At 36.1% G+C, this 25,745-nt stretch overlaps 1 protein-coding gene across 1 annotated transcript; it reads left to right on the plus strand.

Moving 5' to 3' along the window:
* The first annotated feature begins 6,584 nt into the window (after window positions 1–6,584).
* C1D (C1D nuclear receptor corepressor) lies at window positions 6,585–25,359 on the plus strand. Its single transcript, XM_082744133.1, has 5 exons — window positions 6,585–6,671; window positions 19,343–19,489; window positions 20,243–20,309; window positions 20,616–20,671; window positions 23,741–25,359. Exons 2-5 carry the CDS (start codon window positions 19,352–19,354, stop codon window positions 23,903–23,905), a joined length of 426 nt encoding a protein of 141 aa, XP_082600259.1. The 5' UTR covers window positions 6,585–6,671; window positions 19,343–19,351; the 3' UTR covers window positions 23,906–25,359.
* The last annotated feature ends 386 nt before the right edge of the window (window positions 25,360–25,745 follow it).

Raw genomic sequence — 25,745 nt, forward strand, 5'->3', positions numbered from 1 at the left:
GATGTACAATGTGCATATTCATTCTTTGAGTTAAAAATTAATAAACTGATAAAACAAAAATAGTTATGATGCATCACAGAACCTTCAGATGAATACCTGGATAGTAATAATTGTCAGATGGTAATTACTGTCTGCCTCTTGATACACAAATGTATACCTTCCAATAGATATGCAGCATTATGATAAAAAAATAAGGCTTTCATTTATTTCAGCAGTATTATATTTCACCACTATCACCTTTATAATATGAAATAAACCCCACTGAATATGTAGCTTACATATTAGGGGTAAGGCACCTTTACAGTTTTTGTTGTTGTTGTTTACTTTTACATTTTTTGGTTCAATAAATAACTCATAATATCTAGGAGAATGAACACTTTCCAAGAAGCCAAGCTTACTCCTCCCATTTATATATTTTTACTGAACGGTGGCAGTTAGCTAGTGCCACAAAACTGTGTGCTATGTGGCATATAATTCTATCATTTATTTCTTTGGTGTCTGAAGAATTCAGCTAAGTTGGCCTACCTCTGATCTTGACCTGGGCTTACTTATGGGTCTGGGCATGGGCTATGAGTCAGCTGGTTTGGTTGTGCTTAGTGGGATGACTAGGTTCTGCTCCACGTGACCCTCACCTTCCTCCTGGGATAATGAGCTAGCTCTATCCTTCTCATTGTGATGGCAAAAGCACAACAAAGCAAACCCAGGTTTTCATGCTTCCTCTTGCATCACATCCACTATTATTCCATGGACCAAAACAAAGCAAATAGCCAAACTCATCATCAAGGGGTGGGAAAATAATATTCTACATCCTGATGGGAAAAATAACAAAGTCACCTGGAAAAAGGCACAGACATAGAAAGGGCTGAAAAATGCATTGATCAACTATCCATTTCCTTCAGTGATTTAGCCTTCTTGTAACAGGTGCCCATGTTACGATGTTGAAAACAGTACAGCCTGGATTTGTAAGGAATATATATAGAAACATTTTCAAAGCCTTAAATTGCAAAATATAGTGCCTAACTTCTGTCACAAAGTTTAGGAAGACCAATAGTGGTTGGAAATCATGATTTTACAGGTTTTATAGACTAGATTCAGAGCACTTAACTGAATCACACATGCCCATACCATTGATGAGGACTGATTTCTGAGTCTTGGACCATCTAAGAATGCCCTTTCCCTTACATTCTTGATCATCATTCCAGAAAATTTAGGTTATTCTTCATGTGGGAATGGCAGGAGGCACAGAGCTACATGCAATTCATAGGATGGATTCACTCTGAGTAATAAATATATTTACTTTCACTATATCTATAAACATTGATTTTTTTGAAGGATGTTATTATGTGGCAAGGTTTCAGGGTATTTTTAAGGAGTACAACAGGAATCAATTTCTTAAGTAAGCACTGAATTACTACAGTTATTTTTTGAAATGGCTAATTCTAGGGAGGTTTTAAAATCCTGTCTTTATACCATTTTTTGATGTAAATAATTTACAACAATAAAGCACAGTGAATTGAAGATGAGTGTTATGGTCTGAATATTTGCGTCTCCCCCAAATTCATATGCTGAAATCCTAATGCCCAATGTGATGGTACTAGAAGCTGGGGCCCTTGGGAGGTGATTAGGTCATGAGGGAGGAGTCCTTATGATGGGATTAGTGCCCTTTTAAACAAGGTCTGAGAGAACTCCCTTCTGCCTTCCCCAAGAGAGAGTACAAGAGGTTGATAGTCCACAGCTGGAAGAGAGCCTTCACCTAACCTTATTGGCACCCTAATCTCAGAACTTTCAGATTCTACAATTGTGGGAAGTAGCTGTCTATTGCTTATAAGGTACCCAGTCTGTGGCATTTTGTTATTGCAATGGGAAAGGACAATGACAATAAGGGAAAAATAGACCTCTTTTTTGTATTTAGAATGACTTCTGAGCTGACAACCTAGCTTAAATTTTCTCTCATCCAACCAGATGGTTCAAGTGAATCAAGTACTCAACACTCAGAAAACAAAACAACAGCAACAACAACCAAAAAAAAAAAAAAAAAAGGATGGAAGGAAGAAAAAAGCACAAAGAAATAAAAGATCAAAGAAATAGAGGAGGAAGAGGTGTATTTATTTAGGTTAATTAGACAAACAGTACAGATAGTGATGGGATTAAATGTTCATCACCTAGAATCTCCTACTTGGTTTCAAGATAGAATATTCTTACCATCTGGGCATTCTTCCTCAGGGTGCCATGAAACGCTAACGACTTCCCCTGAACCAAGCCTAACATGCTCCTAAATTCTCATTATCTGTAATTTTTCTGTTTCTTACAGCAGAAGTGAAATTGGCTGGAGTTAGACTGCAGATTGTCTTCTGAGCTAGCAAGTCAGGGCCCCACAAGGAGCTGGGCATACATGCAGAGATTTCCATCCCTCTGTACCTATCTGTCCGAACAAAGCTTACTCTCCATCAGTCCCTCTCCTGAAAGACTGGAAGAGGGAGTGGAGTGCAGGGAATCTGAGTGGTAAAGAAGACTCACTTGCTTATTTATTCTCAATATCCAGCCTGAGAAGTAGGGAGAGTGATTTAACCACTTTTGGCTCAATGATTAAACAATGAGGTCAATGAATGAGAACAAACTTCCAAATGCTGATGTGAACCAGCACACAGTTGTTTTTTAATCCATGATATATGAAACAAAGAAAGATAGAAACAAAGCTTGCTATTGGAATTGTTAATATTAGTAAGATCTGCACTTGACTTTTCAAAATTGAGGGAGGGGGATGGGGGTAGCCATGGGCAATATTCTGCACAGTGATATTTCATACACATAGACCAATATCTGTGGTGATTATTTCATCCCAGGTCTTTAAAGGTCACAAACAAGAAAGGAGTCTTGTAAACAAACCCACCCATAAAGCTAGAGGACTGAATTTCTCCCATCCACCATGCTTTTTTCCCCTCCGTCTTGTCTTGTCTTTCTCGCCCCATCTCCTTCCTTCTTTCTTTCTTCTGTATTTTAAATTTATAGACAGGTTACAAGAATAATACAATGATCTCTCTCATATCATTCACCTAGATTGACCAATTATAAACAAAACAGTTGGGGTACCTGAGTGGCTCAGTCAGTTAAGCGCTTGACTTTTGGTTTCGGCTCAGGTCACCACCTCATGTATCTTGAGATCAAGCCCCACGTTGGGCTCTATGCTCAGTGGGGAGTCTACTTGAAGATTCTCTCCCTCTAACCCCTCCCCCACTCTCTCTTTCAAGCAAATGGATAAATCTTTTTTTTTAAATTTTATTTATTTATCAGAGAGAGAGAGGGCGAGAGAGCAAGCACAGGCAGACAGAATGGCAGGCAGAGGCAGAGGAAGAAGCAGGATCTCTGCCGAGCAAGGAGCCTGATGCAGGACTGCTGGGATCATGACCTGAGCCGAAGGCAGCTGCTTAACCAACTGAGCCACCCAGGCATCCCCAAATGGATAAATCTTAAAAAAAAAAAAAAAAAAAACCAAACACTTTGCCACATCTGATATCTCTCTTTACATATAATTACTATTATTAGTAGTATTAGTATTTTTTCAGAACTATTTGAGAGTAAATTGTAGACAACATGGCCCTTTATCCTTAATCTAAATATTTTAGCATGCATCTCCTGGGAGCAAGAACATTTTCTAACATAATCACAGTACAATTATCAAATACAAAAAACTTAACATAGATTTAAACTATTACACAATATAAAATCTATATTCAATTTTACCAACTGCCCCGATAATATTCTTTGCAGAGTTTTTTTTTCTTCTTCATTGATTCAGGATCTAATCCAGGATCACGCATTGCGTTTTGCTGTTGGTCCCTCTAGTCTCTCAATCTAGGACAGTTCTTTTCTTCTTCTTTTTTTAATCTTTAATGACATGAACATTTTTAAAGTAGAGCTTTTTTTTTTTGTTTTTAAAGAATGTCCTGGGGCACCTGGGTGGCTCAGTGGGTTAAGCCACTGCCTTCGGCTCAGGTCATGATCCCAGGGTCCTGGGATCAAGTCCCGAATCGGGCTCTCTGCTCAGCGGGGAGCCTGCTTCCTCCTCTCTCTCTGCCTGCCTCTCTGCCTACTTGTGATCTCTCTCTGTCAAATAAATAAATAAATTCAAAAAAAAAAAAGGAATGTCCCTCGCTTTGGCTGTGTTTGATATTTCCTGGGGATCAGACTCAGATAATATCCTTATGGCAGGAATAAATGAATGGAATGATTGTTTTTATAGCAGAAAAACATTAAATGATGATTTGGTCTTAACGCATCACAAAAGGAAGCATATGATGTTAGTTTGTCCCATTAGTGACACTGAAATAGAACACTTGGTTTTATATCTATCAGATTTAGCTATTGTAAAATTACTGCTTTTACTTTCATAATTCAAAAATAACCTATGATGAAGTGTTTTAAGGTGGTGTAAATGTCCTGCTCTCCATCAAACTTTCACCTAACAGTTCCAGCACCTACTGATGACTCTCACCTGAGTTTATTATTACGCGGGCTGTAAAATAGTGATTTTCTTTTGTTATCCAGAAGATAGAAAAAAAATTCTGTTATTTTACTCTGATATTAATTGGGAGCCTAATTTTATTATGCACAATTTGAATACTAATATCTAAGAAACTTTCCAAATTTAACATCAGGATTTTCTTTTTCTATCAACATTAGAGTTTTCTAATTTCCTTTATTTTAGTGATAATATTGTATAGTGATAATTCCTGTTACTAATAAATAATATTTATTAAATGCTTACTCTGTGCTGGGCACTAGGGAAAGCACTTGGGGTGCCTCATTTGTCTCATGTTATTATCAGCTCTATTTTCCCAATGAGAATAGTAAGGATCAGAGAGATTAAATGATTTGCCTAGGGTCACATAGCTAGCTTGTCCTGAACAGCTACTTTTGCATTGTCCATCATCATTTGTACTGTGAAGTAATTGAATGGAACTGGTTGATGTACTCTGGGAATGCGGTCAGTTCCTTTATCTTCCAGTGCCAAGGCCACCTAATTTTGTTAAATCTTGAGTCTCTTATTGTAGCTAAGAGCTGGGGTATTCACTAGCACTAAGGTGAATTCAGCCTCCTGATGTGAAATAGAGTAACAGAAACTGTGATGCAGCATAAGGCAGTGGTTTTCAAATGCTATTCAGGAGGTATTTTTCCCACCCTGTGGCCAGAGTTTTAGATAACTTCTTTTTTTTCTTCTCCTCTCTATTCCCCAATCCTTGCCAGTTTTAATGAGGTATAACTGACTTACAACACTGTATTAGCTTTAAGGGATACAATATAACATATTAGTTAAGGCATACAATATAGTGATTTGATTATATTGTATTAGTTTAAGGCATACAATATACTGATTATAGATTATATATGCATATATATATATTGCATGTAAAAAGTTACAAATGTAAAAATGATGCTCTTAATCGCTTACAGTAGTCCCCACCTTGTCATTAGAGACTATAGTCCAAGACCCAACACCTGCTCCTATGCCTGAAACTGCAGGCAGTATTGAACCCTGTATATACGGTCTTTTTCCTATATCTACATTCTTATGACAAAGTTTAATTTGTCAATTAGGCACACTGAGAAATTAGCAACATTAATTAATAAAAGAGCACAATTATAACACTATATTGTAATAAAAGCTATGTGAATATGGTCTCTCAAAAGACCTTATTGTACTGTACTTACCCTTCTTTTTGTGATGACATGAGATGGCAAAATGCCTACGTGATGAGATAAACTGACCTAAAAGGTGCAGGCATCCTGACATGGTGTTAGGCGACTCTTGACCTAATAATTCATCCGAGGAAGGCTCAAGCACTTCTGGATTGCGGTTGACCTCAGATAACTAAAACCAAAGAAAGTGAAACCACGGTTAGCGGGGGCTACTATACTACATTTCCAATTAGCAGTTTTTCCTCTATATTCTGACTGTATTTATTAATATAATTTTATGCTAACTGAAACTAATAGTGAAAAATCCGTACTTGTCTTTTGCCTATTTTTCCCATTTTTCAATAAATTCATTTTTGCTGTACTTTACAAAGGTAACTTTTTTTTTTTTTTAAAGCTTTTATTTATTTATTTCACAGAAGGAATACAAGCAGTGGGAGTGGGAGAGGGAGAAGCAGGTTTCCCGCTGATCAGCGAGCCTGATGAAGGGCTCCACTCCATCCTGGAGCTACCCAGGCGACCCCAAAGGAATCTTTCAGTGATGAATTAAAGAACTTGTTGTTTCACCAGAGCTAATTTGGGAGTCCGCCCTAGACCGTCAATTTTGAGGCAGATATTTGGGGGTGTAGTTAAGAACCAAGATCCTGGAATGAGTTTAGGCAAAAATAAAAACCTGAACAAAGCTTTAATAACTCACTTTTTTTCTTTTTTTCTGATTAGTATGCTCAACTTGTATTATAATGGGTGTCCCAAGAATACAAATCTAGCAAAAGGTACCCCCTTCTTGGCCCAAATATTTCCACAGATTGGACGGAAGGCCTCGGCAAGTGGGGGGACAGGGAAAAGGAGACGGGGGCTGGACGAGCGGCGTGAGGTTATCAGAGAGCGACGCCGGCGCTGCGGCCAGAGCTGGCGCCTCTTTGACGTCACCACCGCCCGACTGCTTTTCCGGGAGACAGGAGTAGAAGGCCAGTGAGGTATTATTCAAAGCTGGGGTTTGAGTATTTCTCGTGTTTCTGCAAAAGTTCGCTTCTTCTGGGAGTGCCCTTTTTCATCCCCGGGCTGACTGACATAAGCGGGTCGGGCTGCGTAGCCGTCGCGAATGCGTTCCCTCCCACCCTAACGGTGGGGGCTGCGTTGTGGCAGGACCCCCACTTCGGCTTGTTCTGCGGCTGCTTGCCGCCTTTGGCTAACCTTGGCCTCTCACCAGTCTCTCTCGGTCTGGCCTTTAGATTTTCCTCCTCAGCTCCTCCTTTTAAATATTGGGAGGTGAAGGAGAAATAAAATGACTTCACAATTTTCAGCTGCCGTCAAATCTTGTTTAGGGACGGAGGCCAAAGTGTCCGGTGTAGGGAAGTAACTTTACTATATTATCAAGGTTTATCATTTACAGACGGCCTACCATCAGCCCACCTGAGATGGTAGGCTAATTTCGATTTAAAGTCGAAATCTGTGGTCGACAATCTCTGCAAAGTCTTTCTTTATGCCTCAGGAAAGCTGGGTGCGATTCAAATTTCTGTTTAAATTATCTATAATATCCTTCTGTGTGTTGACTGCAATTCAGTTCTGGCTTGATATAAAGATGTATATGCCCCGCTTATTAATCTCTTTGGACTGTATGATAATATACTAAATGGAGAATTAGCTGTATTTTGACGTTGGATCTGAAAATGATGGATCCGAAAATAAAGACAATTCCTATTGAAATTCAGAGAACCGTTTGTGATTTGTGGACATGCTAGAACTCTTTGTTTTATTGAAAGATAAAATAATGACCCCGTGAGCAGTGGTTTTCCAAAATGTTACAGGGTGTTCTAGCTGCCTTCAAATAGTTAATGTTGTTTGTATCACAGGTCAGAGGTGATACAGTTTTTCATAAAACTGATTTTAATTTTCAAATGGTTCTTTATATGTGGTTATCTCAGCTACTGATTCCAGTTGACCCTTCAAGTATGGTTTTTGAATAGTCCACATTGGATTAGGGTATTTGGTCATTTTCACTTTAGTAAATTAATAACTATTACTGTAAGCTAATGTATTGAGCAGTAACTGAGCCAAGCATTGTTCTAATAGCTTTACCAATGTTACTCAGTTAACTTTCACAATAGTCCTATATATGGTTATTATTTTAGGGATAAGAATATTGTAATAAGCAAATTCCGTGGTTTCGAAGATAATTTTCTGCTTCATATCTAATTTTGAAAATACTTTGAGTTATACATTAGCATTAAATAATAGAAGTAAATTCATTATAATCTAATGTAATTATTCATCTCAAATCTGAGTAATCTTTTGTAATTTGTATCTTTATTCAGACTTTGGGATAAATTTGTTTTTTAGAGGTTAAGACCTTTAAAAGGAAAAAAATATCTTTTCTCAGGGATTTTACTGTAAGTTTGAAGGACAATGAAAGGTGGCATCAATGTGGACTGTCTGCCAAAGGAATAATATAATTGATAGATTGTTGATGTGTGTTTCAGCATTATTTTCCAAGATAAATGCAGGGCAAAAAAAGGTTGTTAGGTAATAGAATTCTGGTGCAACATACAAAAAATTTATAAAATTGGATTTTTTTCTGGCTTAGTTCATAATTGTATGTAACTCTACTTAGCATAGGAATGGAAATAGCGCTAGTATGTACCTTATGGTATAGTTTTCTTTTAGATCCATGTATGACTTCCCAATATCTTCAAGTACAAACTCTAATCTGATATTAAGAATCTCAAAATGTGTCCGGAGTTTACTTCCACTGGTTTTGAAGGGGTAACAGTTACTTAGTACCTAATATGTGGCAAGACATTGTGTTAGTCATGTGCAGATGCAAATGTCATGCAACATAAATCCCACTTTGAAGGAATAGCATAAAGGATAAATAACCAGTGGGATGTTCTGGGCAGAGGAGTGTCATGATCTGATTGAGTTTTTTAACAGGATCACTCTGGCAGATATGTTAAGAACAGATTATTGTAGAGTATGGTAGGCAAAAACCTGACTAATTAGGAAGGTGTTGTAATAATTCACATGAGATGTAGTGGCTTCATAGAGTGAAAAGAAGTGAATATGGTGAGAGTTCAATTTTGGATTTATTTTGTAGGTAAAGCTAACAGATTTGTTTATGGATTGACTGTGGATTTTAAGAGTGAACTAAAGCTTGAGCAAGTTGAAGCGTGGAATTGCCATTAACTAAGAAGTGAAAAACTTAAGGAGAAGCAGGTGTTTGGGGGAAGATTAGGAGTTCAGTTATGACATGTTAGGTTTGGGATGTCTGTTAGTCATCCAAGTGGAGATGTTGAGTCTACCAAGTTTGGAGTTCAGTGGGGCAGAGTTCATTGCTGGAAAAGAACATTTGGGAGTTGTCAGTGAACAGATGGTACTTAAAATTGTGAGACTGGAGATAATCACCAAAGGAGTGAATGTAAACAGAATAGTGGTATAAGATCTGAGTCCTTAGGCATTTTAACCTTCATAGGTTTGGGGAAATGAAAAACCAGCAGAGGAGACAGAATAAATAGCTAGTGAGGGACAGGGACTAGTGTGGAATTCAGGGCTGAGTAGTGTGTTCATTTTTGTCAAATATAATGAATGAATGGATCAAGTAAAACAAGATTTGACACCTTTGGGTTTATCAAGATACATGAGAAGTAGTATGATTGATGGTTATATAATAACCAAGTCTATGGAGAACCTTGGGAACAAAGAGGAAGAGAGAGTTTTGTTTGGATGCTATGGGAGCCTTTATAGAGGAGGGACATTTGGTGCTGGTTTAAAGAATTAATGTTTCACTAGACCCAGAATATAGGGGATGGGGTGTGAAGATGGGGTATTCCAAGCAGAGGGAAAGGCCTTTCTTCTTTCCTTTCAAGGCAATACCTCCCAGTCAGTTGTTTTAAGGCTGCTTTTGCAAGTCCTCTCCTAGCCATTTCCTCATTCTGGATAATTATTCTTGCTCTAAGTCTGAAGAAATTCACAAAGGACACAAATTAATGCTAGTTATCCTCAACCAGGTACTTGCTCAGTTCCCCGACAATTCTTTTCTTTATCCCTACTCCTCCTAGCACACACTCTACAATGCCACGTAAATGAATAACACTTCCTGAGCATTTGCTACATGCCAGGCAGTAAGGATTTATTTATTTAATAGATACTTATTTAGCAACTACGACATGCTGCCATGGTACTTGGAATGTAATAACAAGCAAAGACTTGCCCTGTACCAGGCTTACAGTCTAGTGTGGATGATGGGCATTCTTCAGATGATCACAGAAGTATAAAGTTACAACAATGACAGGGAGAAACCAGGGGCGCTGTGAGACTAGTGGATGTGACTTGATCTGAGTGATGAGGGAGCTGGGGTAAGCAGGCAAAAAATGGTCGTGACTGGGAAATGACAGATGCTGGCGAGGATGCGGAGAAAGGGGAACCCTACCACACTGGTGGTGGGAATGCAAGCTGGTGCAGCCACTCTGGAAAACAGCATGGAGGTTCCTCAAAATGTTGAAAATAGAACTGCCCTATGACCCAGCAATTGCACTACTGGGTATTTACCCTAAAGATACAAACGTAGAGATCCAAAGGGGCACGTGCACCCGAATGTTTATAGCAGCAATGTCCACAATAGCCAAACTATGGAAAGAACCTAGATGTCCATCAACGGATGAATGGATCAAGAAGATGTGGTATATATACACAATGGAATACTATGCAGCCATCAAAAGAAATGAAATCTTGCCATTTGCGACAACATGGATGGAACTAGAGTGTATCATGCTTAGTGAAATAAGTCAAGCAGAGAAAGACAACTATCATATGATCTCCCTGATATGAGGAAGTGGTGATGCAACATGGGGGCTTAAGTGGGTAGGAGAAGAATCAATGAAACAAGATGGAATTGGGAGGGAGACAAACCATAAGTGACTCTTAATCTCATAAAACAAACTGAGGGTTGCTGGGGGGAGGGGGGTTGGGAGAAGGGGGGTGGGGTTATGGACATTGGGGAGGGTATGTGCTTTGGTGAGTGCTGTGAAGTGTGTAAACCTGGTGATTCACAGACCTGTATCCCTGGGGATAAAAATATATGTTTATAAAAAATTAAAAATTAAAAAATATATATATACCCAGCTAGATTGCATGAATATTTCCATGTTTCCAGAGAGAGATTATCAGATTTTATTTATTTATTTGTTTGTTTTTTTTTGATTATTAGATTTTATTTTCAGATTCTGCCACTAAAAAAAAAAAAAAATGGTGGTGACTGGAGTCCTCACAATTCTAGGAGTTCTAAGGAGAGAATAAGGCCTGAGAGGCTTTTGTACGTGAGAATAGGGAGAAAAATGGCCTCATGGTGGCTAGAAAATTTATGTGTAGAGAAGGGAATTTATTCATATAGTTCTTTAAAAGAGCTAAAGAATACAGGTTTACTTTTAGCTGCTAAGTTGGGGGAAATGACATCGGGCATATTTGGGAATAAATTTCAAAATTTCAGATAATTGAAAAATTTACATATTATGTATAAAATATATATATTATAATATGTTATATTTATTATTGTTTTAAAGTCTTCCTTCTGAGAGTATAATGTAAAATGTGCTCCCTTACCTCCCTGTTTATTGGTTTTCTGGAAGTAGCCATAGTTAGCAGCTTCTTTTGTATCCTTTAAGAAATTTACATGCAGGGGTGCCTGGGTGGCTCAGTCCTTAAGCATCTGCTTTTGGCTCAGGTCATGATCCCAGGGTTCTGGGATCAAGCCCTGAGTCAGTTGCCCTACTCAGTGGGAAGCCTGCTTCTCTCCCACTCCCCCTGCTTGTGTTCCCTCTCTTGCTGTTTCTCTTTCTGTCAAATAAATAAATAAAATTTTTTTTTTAAAAGAAGTTTACACGCATATACAAGTATGCCTCCACATTCATATATCTTTTTGCTTAAAGACAAATGGGTTGTATTATATATCTTGTTCAGTTTTTGTTCTACATAACACTTTTTCACTGCCTCAAAGTATTTTATTGAATGACTATGTCATAATTTATTTAACCAGTTCTTGTTAATGGGCATGTAGATGGTTCTCTGCTTTAAAGTTTCACTATTTTGGGGCACCTGGGTGCCTGGGTGGCTCAGTGGGTTAAAGCCTCTGTCTTCGGCTCAGGTCATGATCCCAGGGTTCTGGGATCAAGCCCGGCTTTGGGCTTTCTGCTCATCAGGGAGCCTGCTTCCTTCTCTCTCTCTCTCTGCCTACCTCTCTGCCTACTTGTGATCTCTCTCTCTGTGTCAATAGATAAATAAAAATCTTTGAATAAAAAAAATAAAGTTTCACTGTTTTAAAGAGGGTTATAGTAGATGTCCTTGAACATTATCTTGTATGGAAATATACTCTTTGGGAAGTAAAATTGCTCAAAGAACTTCAACATACATAATTTTGAAGCACAGTGCCAAATTCCCATCAACCCCCCCCATACTCAGTTTACACTCTGCTTCATAGTGCATGAGAGACTGTTTCTGCTCACCTTTGCCCATATTATGTACTATACCTCTTTTTAATTTTTGTTTGGCAGATGAAAAGTGGCATCTTGTTTTAGTGACTTATGTTTCTTTGATTATAAGATTGAATAGCTTTATGTTTATTGGTCATCTGGATTAGTTTTGTATGAGAGCTTCTGATTTTGTTTGTTCATTTTTCTTTTGAATTGTAGATTTTTGTTGTTAAGTTGATTAGTAGAGGTTTCTTTTTATTTGTCTTTGTGTTGCAAACATTTTCTCTAGTTTTACATATGACTTTGACTTGTATTGATATGTTTATTCATTTTTGCATGCACACATTTTTAGGAGGGCCAGATAAAGTGTAGGACATCAGGATTTTTATAGAAGGAAATTTATGACATTATTGAAATAATTAGATATTCTGGAATGTCAGCTTTTGTTGGAAATGTTAGTAATATAAACCTCATTTGAGGCCACAGGGTCTGGGTTTTTTTTGTTTCTTTGTTTAAGATTTTATTTATTTATTTGACAGACAGAGATCACAAGCAGGCAGAGAGGCAGGCAGAGAGAGTGGGGGAAACAGGCTCCCTGCTGAGCACAGAGGCAGATGTAGGGCTCAGTCCTAGGACCCTGAGATCATGACCTGAGCCAAAGGCAGAGGCTTAACCCACTGAGCCACCCAGGCGCCCCTCTGTTTTGTTTTTATAAGCTTTGTTCAACAACTATCACACATCTGGTGAGCACACCCAGTAACTTAGCTTCCCTTTCCTCCCAATTATATTTGGAATCAAAATGGCAGATAATGGAGCTGCTTAAGTATTCTAGACTATTTAGGTGTTCCTCAATTTATGAACTGAGTTATATTCTAAATGCTAGGTTTGTGAGTTAGGTATCACAAACCTAAATGTTAGATTTCTGAGTTAAGTATCTAATTTCAATATGGAAATAATGTACGTAGGTTCTTTTTTTTTTTGAAAGATTCATTTATTTTGAGAGAGAGAGAGAGCATATGAGTGCACAAGTGGGGGGAAGGGCAGAGGGAGAGAATCTTTCAAGCAGACTTCCTGCTGAGTGAGGAGCCTGAGTAGGGGCTCTATCCTACAACCCATGACATCATGATCTAAGCTGAAACCAAGAGTTAGACACTCAACAGACTGAGCCAACCAGGTGCCCCTATACATACATACATATATATATATATATATATTTTTTTTTTTTTTTTAAGATTTTATTTACTTGAGAGAGAGAGTGAGAGAGCGCACAAGCAGGGTGGGGGTGGAGAGGGAGAAACAGACTCCCTGCTGAGTAGGGAGCACAATGTGGGGCTTGATCCCAGTATCATGGGATCTTAACCTGAGCTGAAGGCAGACACTTAACTGACTGAGTCACCCAGCTGCCACCCCCCGCCATAGGTTCTTACCTCTCTTCTCAAGTATAAGTAACTCATGTAGGCTAGCTTTTTTTAAATTGTAAACTCAAGATTTCCTGTAATTTTGCCCCTATGTACTGCAGTATGCATCCTAAAATGATAACATTATATATAACTATGGTGCCATTTTCATAGCTGAATTCTAATTTCATAGCAAAATTATCAGTAATCTCTTAGTGTCATATAACATCTGATTCATATGCAGATTTTTTTGTCTCAAAATATTTTTTTAACACTTGATTTGAATCAAGATCCAAACAGTCTACATATTTCATTTGGCTGTTAGCTCTCCCAGATCTCCTTGATCTCATCTTCCTCTACTTTTTCCTTTTCTTAGTTTTTCTTCATTACACTTTATTACAGAAACCAGGTCAATTGTCCTAGAGTATTTCTCATTTTAGATTCGTCTGTTTGCTTTCTTGTGGTAACTTGTTTCTCTATCCTTTGTATTTCCTGTAAAATGGAAGTTAGCTTTAAAGGCTCAATTAGATTCAGATTCAACTTTTTGGGGGAAGTTGGAAATGTTACAGAGATGGTGCTGTGTATATCATGTTGCTTCACATCGGGAGATTCATAATGTTTGTGTTCTACTCTCAGTGATGTGGAGATTGATCCCTGGGCCTAAGTAGTAACTGTCTCACTCCTGTGTTGTCAACTTCCCAATCAAACCTTTATCTGTCAGTGATTGTTGTGTGAATCTGTAAACTCATTAGGGGTTGCAAAATGGTGATTTTTTTTTTTCAATTTTTCATTCCTTCGTATTCGTTAGGTGGAATTTGAAGTCTAGTTTTATTACTTGGGAACCTGACAGTTAGGAATACCAAGGTTATTGCAGGGGAAATTCTGTCAGAACAGCAACTTGTAATGCCAGTAATGTACTTTTTTTGCTGTAGTTCCAGAGGCTTAATGGAGTGTGATGGTTTTTTTGATGTGACAGCTTGTTTAGGCTGCAGCCCCAGATACTCAGTCCAAAACCAATCTAGGTGTTGCTGTAAAAGTATTTGTAGATGTCATTAAAATCTACATATTATCTGACTGTAAGTTCGGGAGAATATTCTAGATAATCTGATGGGTTTTATTCAATCAGTTGAAAGCCTTTAGAAGCAGAGCTGAAGCTTCTGTGACAAAAAAGAAATTCCACCTGTGGACAGCAATTTCAGCTTGTAGCCAAGACTGCTAGTATGTTCTTCCTTGATGGCCTGCCCTGTAGATTTTGGAATTACTTAGCCAGCCCCCACAGTTGCTTAAACCAGATTCTTGGAATAAATCTCTTCATATATCTCCTGTTGGTTTCTTGCAGTAAATGTCTTCAAATCTCCTATTGGTTCAGCTGCTCTGGGTGAGCCCTGTCTGGTACCAGGAGCAGCTCGCCTGATGCCATTTTGTCAGTTAAGCCTTTCACTCTTGATTTTGGCTGAGGTCATGATCTCAGGGTGTGAGATCGAGCCCCTTCCGCTCGAGCCACCTTGGCTTGAAGCTGGGCATGGAGCCTGCTTAAGATTCTCTCATTCCGCCACAACTCCCCCCATATTGTTTTATATACAATGTTCTATGAATTTTTCATCACTTCTCATTGTGTGTTACTATATAAAGATTTACTTATTTGTTTTTAATACTCTTTTGGATGGATGTGCTGTAATTCATTTAACTATTTCCCTATTGATGAATATTTAGCTTAGTCTTTCCAATATTTTGTTAGAGGTTTTTCATTAAACAAATGTTTATTGATTGTCAGGTAGTGCTAGTGAACAAAACACAAAGATTTCTGCTCTCATGTGGTTATGAGGTAGCTATACAGTATATGAGTAAAATAAATTTGTCATGCTACTGAGCACTGTGAGGTAGAGAAGGAGATAGGAGTATGGGAAGTCAGAGGGGTGTTGCATTTTAACAAAGGATGGTCAGGAAAGGATTACCTATAGGTGACATTTGAGTAGAGATCTGGTGAAGGTGAAGTAATGAGCTCTGAAGCTCTTGGTGCAGGAGAAGCATTCTAGGAAGGGAAGAAGTACAAAGGTCCTGAGGTAGGGGCATGCCCCATGTGAAGGGGAAGAGCAATGAGGTCTTTTCGGATGGAGTGGAATAAGCAAGAAGAGGTGGAGTGGGAGGAGATGAGGTCACAGAGGAGTCAGCAGAGGGAAGGCTTTTTGCAGGGAGTCTGATGCTGGGCTCCATCCCAGGACCCTAGGATTAGGACCTGAGCCAAAGGCAAATACTTAACTGACTGAGCCACCAAGGTGTCTGACCATTGTAAGAGTTTTGTCTTATATTGAACAAAGTGTGGTAAGCCTTTGGAAATTTCCAAGCGGGGTCATGATACAATCTGACTTAGATTTGGAGTGATCAATCTGCTTTCTTGATAGTAAACTGTCAGAATGGAAACAAGGAGGTCATTTAGGAGGTCTGTGTAACAATCTGGGCAACAACAGCGATGGCTTGGACTGACTTGGACCAGGATGGTGGCAATAGAGGTGGTCTGGGACATGGTTGGATTCAAAATATGTCTTAAATATGGGGTGAGAGGGAAGAGTCAAGGACCATTCTGTAATTTTATGTTTGAACAGATGGAAAGGTGGAGTTGGAAAGACTCTAGCAGGCAAGATTTTGGTTTAGGCACATTATATTTGAAAATCTATTAACACTCAACCAGAGTTATTGAGTAAGCAGTTGGAAATGTGATTTGGAGTTCAGTGAGGAGGTCAGAGTTGGAGGTAAAGACATGGGAGTCATCAGTATATTAATGCAATTTAAAGTCCTGCCTGGGGAGTAAATTAGAGAGAAAAAAAGAATTAAGGACAGCCTGTGGGCATATCAAGGATAAGAGGCTGAGGATATGTATGGGATGCAGCAAAGGAGACCAAGAAAGGAGCCATGAGGTAGGAAGGAAACCAAGAAAATGCGATGCCCTGGAAACTAAAGGAAGTGAGTGAACAATGTCAAGTCATGAGAACTGAGAATTGACCATACAGTTTAAGTTGCCTATGTGGGTGACCCTGACAAGAGCAATTTTGAGTGAGAAGGAGGGGACCTGACTGTAGCCGATTCAAGAAAGAATAGAAGGAGAGGAATTGGGACTTAGAATAAGCACTCCTTTCCAAGGTTGAAAAATGTTTTTTTTGCTGGAGGGGATGTGAAGTCAAGATGTTTCTTTTGTTTTCAAAAATGGAGAAATAAAATGTGGGAATCTATGTTTAATGATAGAGCAGAGGGAAATACTGATACAAGAGAAAGTGGGAGAGACTGAGAGAAGAGTTAAAGGTGTCCATTTTAATAAATTTGTATGTATGTATACAAGGATTTCTGTACGCTACATTCTTAAGACTTCATGAGCCAAAGGGTATGTACATATAAAAAATTTATGCCAATTTATATTCGTTCGTTGTATACCCTTGCCAACATTAAACTTTGCTAATCTTTAAAGTTATTGCCATTCTGATGGGAGATATCTGTATTATTTTAATTTGTAGGAGTTCTTTTTATAATCTAACTAATTCTTGATTATATTTTGGCAAATATTTTCTCCCAGGCTGTTTCTTGTCTTTTAACTTTGCATATGGTATACTTTTACTGTATTGTAGTTTTTTTTTTCCCCAGTTTTTATGTAGTTAAGTCTGTCACTCATTTCCTTTTATAGCATTTAGGTTTCATTTGGATCATATAAATATTTTAATAATCTTAATATATTCATACATTTATCATTTTAATTCATCTGGAGTTTATTTTTCTGCATGTATCTCAGTTTTTCATCTTTTTTTGTGTTCTTAAACAGTTAAGTACCATAAGAATTAACTGTTTCTTAAAGGTTTGAAAGAAATTACCTATATCTTAGAGACTTGGAGCCTTTTTGGAGGGTAGCTCTTTGACCTTAAAAGTTTTTTTTCTGTGGTTAATCTATTTGGTTTACATACTTCTTTTTAAGTTAATTTTGATAATTGATTACCCGTCCCCCAGCACCTTATTCTTTTCATCCAGATTTTCAAATTTATTGGCTTAAAATTCTTCATAAGGAGAATAAACTCTTAAGTCTTCTCTACATTTTCAGTATATCCCTTGTACTTATACCTTTATCTGGGCAGCAGCTGCTGGAGCCTTCCAAGATTTAGAGATTTTGGTTTGGCTGTTTTCAGCCCTCATGGCCCAGTTCTTAGTGCCCTTGACTTGGAGTTATTCATACATTCACCTTCTCTTTTGCTTGTGGGGGATTGGAGTCCTTGACTCGCTTTCCTATCACCCTGATCCCATTCGCTCTTTAGCTTGCAAAAATTTATGCTGTTGAGGTCTACTGATGTTTCCAGCATTACTATGGACTTAGTTTTGGATTCTTCTGTCATTGGAGAGATTTGGGGAGGGATGAGAGGCAAATACATATTTTCTGTTAGACTTTTGAAATAGGAATTCCTATTTCAAAATATGAATATATATATACACACACACAATTCTTTCCTGTGTGGTTTTCTTTTATCATGTCCTTTGTTTAATTGCTGGTTGCACAGTAGTTTAGATAGTAACTTTACAGCCCAAGTAGTGATAGTCAGATGGACTTCACTTTTTTTTTTTTTTAAATGAAACCAGATGTCTCAGCAGAATGTACTTGTTGAATAGAAATGTTGATACATTGTCACTGAATATTCCAACAGTACTTTTTAAAGTTAAGTGACATAGTCATAACATTTAGAATTATAAGGGACTTTACATATTATTAAGCCAACTGCCTTATTTTATGGATGAAATATTTGAGGCCAGAGACTTTTAGTGATTTATCTAAGGTGACAAATTCAGTGATCAAGCAGGACAGAAAGCTCAAGTCTCTTTACTTCAATTCTACTATGCTTTACTATTTTACACATTGTTTGTTCTACTTAGTTTTGTAATGAAAGAGGTATTTTCAGCTAATATGTATTTTTTAAACCTACAGATGGTATGTGTGGCTTGGAATTGCTTCTGAAAATTTAGTGTTAGATATCATATTAAATATGTTGGTGTGGATTTTGGTTTTTCTCACATAGATATTATGTATTATGATATAAATGAATTTTAAAAGAATGGGCTCTAGATATACTCTAGCCTAAATGAAAATCATATCGTTTATTTCTCCCAGGTTTCCTCTTTTCTGCTGGTAAATTTTATGTGATTTATGAACTCTCTGAAATTTTTATTAATATTTTAAAGAGGCTTAAAGAACATATATAAATGTAAATATAGGCTTAAAAATGATTTTAGTGATAAATAGTCATAAGCTATTTCAGACCTAGGATTTCTAATTTTTTAGTTTAATATACCATGCTACTAGATCAACACCTAAATTTAGAAGGGCTAAAATTCTTCAAAGTTTTTCAAAGAAAGAGCTTATTATTTTTTCAGCAAGCATAAGGGATAGGATATACTCATCATACTTTCATAGCTTTGCTTAATCTTTAATTTCAACAGGTTTTTTTTTTGAAAGTTTTTAAAAAGTGTGGGATTTTGATTATTGATAATCTTTTGTTCTTGAAAGGTATTGAGGCCCTGATATATGTAGCATTAGTGGACTTGGATGGGTTCTCTTTTCTTCCTGCCACTCAAACAATTTGAGGAGGGAAAGTTTGAATGTAGTTACTCTAAAATTATAATTTAAGAAAATTTGTTTAATTATCTTCAGGTTTTAACTCTTTCAGTACTTTTTAAATACGTGATATAACCTATTGATTTTGTTTTTGTAAACTAAAGAGCAGTCTCTTTCCCACGAACTCTAAGAATTTAATTTTTTTCCAGTTGGTCATAATGGCAGGTGAAGAAGTTAATGAAGACTATCCAGTAGAAATTCATGAGTATTTATCAACATTTGAGAATTCCATTGGTGCTGTGGATGAGATGCTGAAGACCATGATGTCTGTTTCTAGAAATGAGTTGTTACAGAAGGTATTTTAAAAATGTAATTTCTAAAAACATAATTCTTGAAACAGAGTGCTATGTTATGAAAATATATAGAGGACAAAGATGACTGACATATGCTCCTTTCTCCCTTAATTTCAATTTTATAAGTATTTGGGTATTTTTAGGGGGGAAAAAACAAAACAGAACTCCTATCTTAGGAAATACTAACTATATTTTTATTTTGACTTGGTTTTGAGAAAAAGGAGCACTCACAACATTCTTTTTGACAGGCTGTGTCTTTGACCTTTTAAATATTACAATGATGTTATCAGGGTTTCTGGAAACCCTATAGGACAAAAAGAGTAAATTGACTCTGACAGTCTAAAACAAATCTCATTATGTTTCTTCTGTCTTTGGTATTGCCTAAGCATTTTAGCCTGCCTCTTATACATAAATGCATCATGTACAGTGTTTATATTGATAAATTACTTTTGACATACAAAACCCAGATCATAACTCCTGAAATTAAAATAATTGAAAAGAATTTTTCTTGGATTATACACATTCCTTGTCTAAAGTAAAGATGATACACTGAAGTGAAAATTTGTGGGCAAAATCACCAGTTAACAAAACTTTTTTTTTTGTAAACTATTTTCAAGATCATTTGGTTATTGGATTATAGTAAGTAAAGGAAATATCTCTTTGATATATTGTATTTGGTGAAAGTTTAAAATAATGTGATGGTGCTCAAAATTTGTATGTATTTCTTTTTTCTTTCTCTCTCTCTTTTTTTAATAGTTGGACCCCCTTGAACAAGCCAAAGTGGATTTAGTTTCTGCTTACACATTAAATTCAATGTTTTGGGGTATGTATATTAATTTGGAGTTAATTAGCAAATTATTTATTATTTCAAAGGTGATTTATTTTTAAATGCTAGCACTTTATATACAGTTACACTTTATGGCAATTTTTAATAGTCAAATATTTATTTCCTTCAAGTCAGAATACCAGATATCCATGAGGCACATAAAATTTAGTATTAAATAGAGGTTGAATAATTTAAGATTTAATTAATAATTTTTTGTGACATTTCTTATTTGTGAGTAACTAGAGTTTAATTAATGCTCTTAACTAATATGCCATTTTATTCCATGAAATCTTTGTCTTACAGTTTATTTGGCGACTCAGGGAGTTAATCCTAAGGAACATCCAGTAAAGCAAGAATTGGTAAGATTGCAGTGGATTTCTTTTTATTTGGCTATTTGTTGTGGTATTCCTAAAGTCAAACTCACAGTACCTTTATCATGCTAGTGATGGAGAACAAAATTATTTAAAGTCCAAATTACGAAAGTGAGCCAGATTTCCTCCTGTCTTTTCCTTACCTTTGTTAGAGAAATAGTGTTCCATATATTTTATAAATCTCTGGATGGGAAAATGTTAAAATTCAAGTAATTATTTATAACTTCCATATTATTTTTTCTATAAATTCTCGAAATCCTGTTCATCTCTACAACTGCCTTTTTTAAAAAAAACTCTTACACAATTCTTAAAAGTATATTCTAGTTGATTTACTAGCAAAGACGGGAAAGTTTCTCCCCCACCTTTTCAATTCTTCCATTAATTCATTTTCTCAGCAGTAAAGAATCCAGTTCAGCAACAAAGCTAAAAGCTTTTTTGGCACCAGTTGTATGTGTACTGTCCAGTAATTCTGCATTAGTGACATATTTACAACCTGTAATAAATCTTCTAGGTTTGTCTTTGTATTCCATTTAGATGTATAAGTACAGTATATAAGGTCTAGTATCATGGAGTTTTTGCTGACTTCAAAAATTAAATCATTCTATATGAAAGAAAAAATTAGAAATCTAACTTATGGTTACCTTCTTGACTTGGCTTTATGAATAAGAATATTAATAAATTTATTCTTTGTTTATAAGATATGAAGTAAATATGTGAAATACATTTGACACTATATTATTATTCTCAAGTCTTATGGTGGTTGATATGTATGTTATTTACAACTTAGAATACTTGATCATTTATTTATAAAAAAATGAATAAACCAGATATCTTGTCTTAATTCTATAAATATATGGACTAAGGCATTGTCTTCTTTTAAAGTTCTTGGGGAAAAAACAAATTTATTTTTAAATACAGAAATTTTGAAAAATACTTAGAGCAAAAATGTGAAACGGTATGAGGCACAGATCTTTATTTGACCAGTGATACTGATTTTAAAATCTTAAGAAGTATGCTCTGTATCATCTGTTTTCAACTTTCTAGTACAGACTTTACATTTATAAGGTTTCTCGTTTTTCCTTTAATACAAAGTTATTTGTAGTGTCTTAATACTTGATTCTGTCATTGGAAATGGATAAAATCATCATCTGTCTTTTTTCTCTGTCATAACCCACTTTATGGAGAGTACATTCATATTCTGAATGATGCTTGGGACATTAAAAGCATACATAAACCCATTCCCCTTTTCTGACCTTGTGACAGACATCACTAATTGATCACAGAGTTAGTGTATGAGAGAAAATCTGTTTGTCATGTATATCATGAGTGGGGAAAGGCACTGAAAATAGACATTTTTTTTTGTTCAACAAATGATTGAGTGCCTACTGGAAGCCAGGCATTATATCCAAGTGAGAAGATTCCTCTGGAAATAAAGCTGTAGAATACCATTGCCCTTGTCGCTGATGCCAGACTATCTAGTGGAGGGAGACAAGCAATTAATGTAAACAAATAGTATATATACATATACAGTATGTTGGAAAGTTATATGTAAAATATATAGATATATAATATGTTAAAAAGTTCTATGTTATGGGAAAAGAAATAGTATAAGACAAGGGGGATTGGAGTGCTTGAGTAGGATTGCCATTTTTTTTTTTTTTTTAGATTTTATTTATTTATTTGACAGAGAGAAATCACAAGTAGGCAGAGAGGCAGACAGAGAGAGAGAGAGAGGAGGAAGCAGGCTCCCTGCTGAGCAGAGAGCCCGATGCGGGACTCGATCCCAGGACCCTGAGATCATGACCTGAGCCGAAGGCAGCGGCTTAACCACTGAGCCACCCAGGCGCCCCAGGATTGCCATTTTAAATGGCAGGGCCTATTAACAAGGTTAACATTTGAGCCAATTGGAAGGGAGAGAGGGGGTGGATGTGTGGATATTTGAGGAAGATCATTCCAGGCAAGCCTGGGGTGGGTGTATGTTGGGAGGACTTGACTTGGGCTTTTACTCTAAGGGAAGTAGAGAGCTGTGAGAGGATTTTGAGCAGAGTTAAAAAAATTCTAGGGGTTTTGAATTTTTCTGATTATATTTCTGTAACTATTTTTATTACTTTAATGAAACTTGCTTTTTGTCAGTGATTAATCATTTACTATGCTGTTTTCGGCTGTCACCCCTTTATTTCTCCAGTGAAAGTAGAGAATAGCCCTTTATTCTGATTAATGGTCTCAGAAGATTCGAAGTGGTATGGCAACCTATTACGTTTCTCACCTTGTAAAGTCTGATTAGAACTGTGTATTTGATTAAAAGTATCGTGTGCTTATTGATCAAAGCTATAAAATTGAACAAAAAAACCTTGTATTTTTAATTTTTTAAAAATTTCTTTTAAAAAAGTTTATTTATTTGACAGAGAGAGATCACAAGTAGGCAGAGAGGCAGGCAGAGAGAGAGGAGGAAGCAGGCTCCCTGCCGAGCAGAGAGCCCGATGCGGGGCTCAATCCCAGGACCCTGAGATCATGACCTGAGCTGAAGGCAGAGGCTTTAACCCACTGAGCCACCCAGGCGCCCCCAAAACCTTGTATTTTAATTTTGCTTATTTTAATTGTGATACTAGAAGGTAAAATAAAAAAATAGTTAAATAGTATTTCTTCTATTTTCGGTTTAGAAAAGTTTCAAGAAGTTTAATTTGTGTGTTTTGTACAAGTATATGAGAACTCTATTTTAGATTATAGACTTCGGATACATAAGAGTTATTTGGATTTAGGTTAATGTTAAATTAAAACATGTATAACCACATGTAAACAATTCAAGGATGTCTTAGTCTAGTTCTTCCTCTTTTGAAACACTCCAAATACTTCTGAAATGACTTCTTAATGTCCATTCCCTGCAGACTGTGAACTCCAGGAGAGCATGGAGCATGTTTATCCTATTCACTTGCACTTACTAGCACCACTCAATAGGCAATAAATACATATATGTTGAATTTAACTGAGGGATAGTATAATAAAGCTTAGCAGTGGTGAACAGCTTAGTAAATTTATTGCCTTTTTTTTATCTTTAAGGAAAGAATCAGAGTATACATGAACAGAGTCAAGGAAATAACAGACAAGAAAAAGGCTGCCAAGCTGGACAGAGGTGCAGCTTCAAGATTTGTGAAAAATGCCCTTTGGGAACCAAAACCTAAAAATGCATCCAAAGTTGCCAATAAAGGAAAAAGTAAAAATTAACCCTTTGGTTTTGATGTACATATATTGAAAAAGTACATCATTTTTTATTGTTTTCCACAAAATAGATGATTATGTGGCAATTCAAGGTTTAAATGTATTTGTTATTGAATTCATATATAAAATTTACATTTTAAATTTATAATGCTAAATATTCTTTTCCCTAGAAAGATTAAGTTAATCTTTATTGATTTTCCTATAGAACACAATGAGGTTTTTAACACTGTGATATATTTTATATTTATAGTTTATCATCTCTCTTGAAAAGACTCTTATTTCCTTATATAGGTCAATCTTTCAAGTACCGTTTTACAAGTAACTTTGAAATTTAAGTTAAATGTTCTTTGTAAACATTTGTCTATTTTAAATGAATAATGACTTTATGAAGTATGCAATCTGAAGGCTGAATATTAATATTAAGAAAGAATGAAATGATTTAATGTCCTTTTTTTTTTTCTATGTAGCTACTTCATCGTGTTTTCATGATTCTGGGAATTATTGGTTTTTTTGATATTTGAAGTGTGAAATTAAGACTTTGAGGTTATATTTTAATTCTTGGCAATTTGCCTCTTTGTTCCATTTAAGGTAAAATATATTCTCATTAGCTTTAGATGGGAAATGAGGCTGTCTATTGATGGCTCAATTTTGGCATAATGGGTATACCTTACCAATAAAAGCTGTAAAGGTTTTATAGCTGACTGTTTATTTTTCTCTTTTCTATAATTTGCCCCTGAATTTAGGGAGATAGGTTTTAGAAATAATTAAGAATAGAGAAACTCAAGAGTTTTTGTTGCCTATGCATTGTACCCGTAGATCTCTTGGTCTCACTTTTTCAAATTTTTTGATTACATGTTTTCGAGGTGATACTGAGTACATACAAGTATTTTGGAACAACTTTCTATGTTTATATAATACCACAGTTAAGGAGAGCACAAGTCCAAAGAAGATTATATTGTGTTTATATTCTGATTTATTTTTCCAGAATATTTGTTACAGAGAATTCTACATGCTAAAAAAATTTTTTCATCTCTCAGTCCTTGAGTTTTAATTATATGCTTTTAATGCTTTCAGTCTGTGAATTCACATCATTATGTAAAGGAATGCCAAGTACAGTAAAGTACTTTAATTTTTGAAAAAGAAGTTGTTAAAATTTTCTGTGTGATTAATTCTCCATAAGTAACCTTGAATAAATGGATTTCTTGATTTATGGTAGAAGATATTGGAAATGGTCTTAAAATGTAATGGGTTTTGTAAAGCATGTTGAACTCTTTCTGTGGCACATGAAGAGGAAGTCACTGATAGATGCAGAGAGTCTTTTGGCTCAGATGTCAGACAGTTTTTGAAGTGGAAGTACATGTATAGTTGCTTCATTCCTTTTTTCATCCTCATCCTCTCAAATTTCTAGCTTTTTGAAAAAGTAACTTCTTCACAAGAGAAATAAATGTTATTATGAGCAAGTGTAGTGTGCATGCGTTATTTATTACAAGGAAACTTACAACTTGCATTTTCTGTATATTTCTAATTTCATAAAGAAAAAAATGAAAAATGTCATTCAGTTGCAGAAAATCATTAGACAAGTTATTGGTTTGTGAAAATCCAACTCTAAATTCTGTTAAATTGGAGTTTCTTAGTAAATAATTTGTTCAGTGCTTTATTAGGAAAAGTTGTACAACTAAAATGTTAGTTGAGTGTATTGTCCTTTATAATGTAGAATTTGAAATACTCATTATCCGGCCATAATAAGGAACTAAATGGTAGTAGTGCAATGAGTGCTCATTTGTTGTTGTTTATTCATTTCACAAATATTTAATGACATACACATTGCCGAATATTGTGCGGGTTC

Source organism: Mustela nivalis (genome assembly GCF_964662115.1).
Source record: "Mustela nivalis genome assembly, chromosome: 8".
NCBI lineage: Eukaryota > Metazoa > Chordata > Mammalia > Carnivora > Mustelidae > Mustela > Mustela nivalis.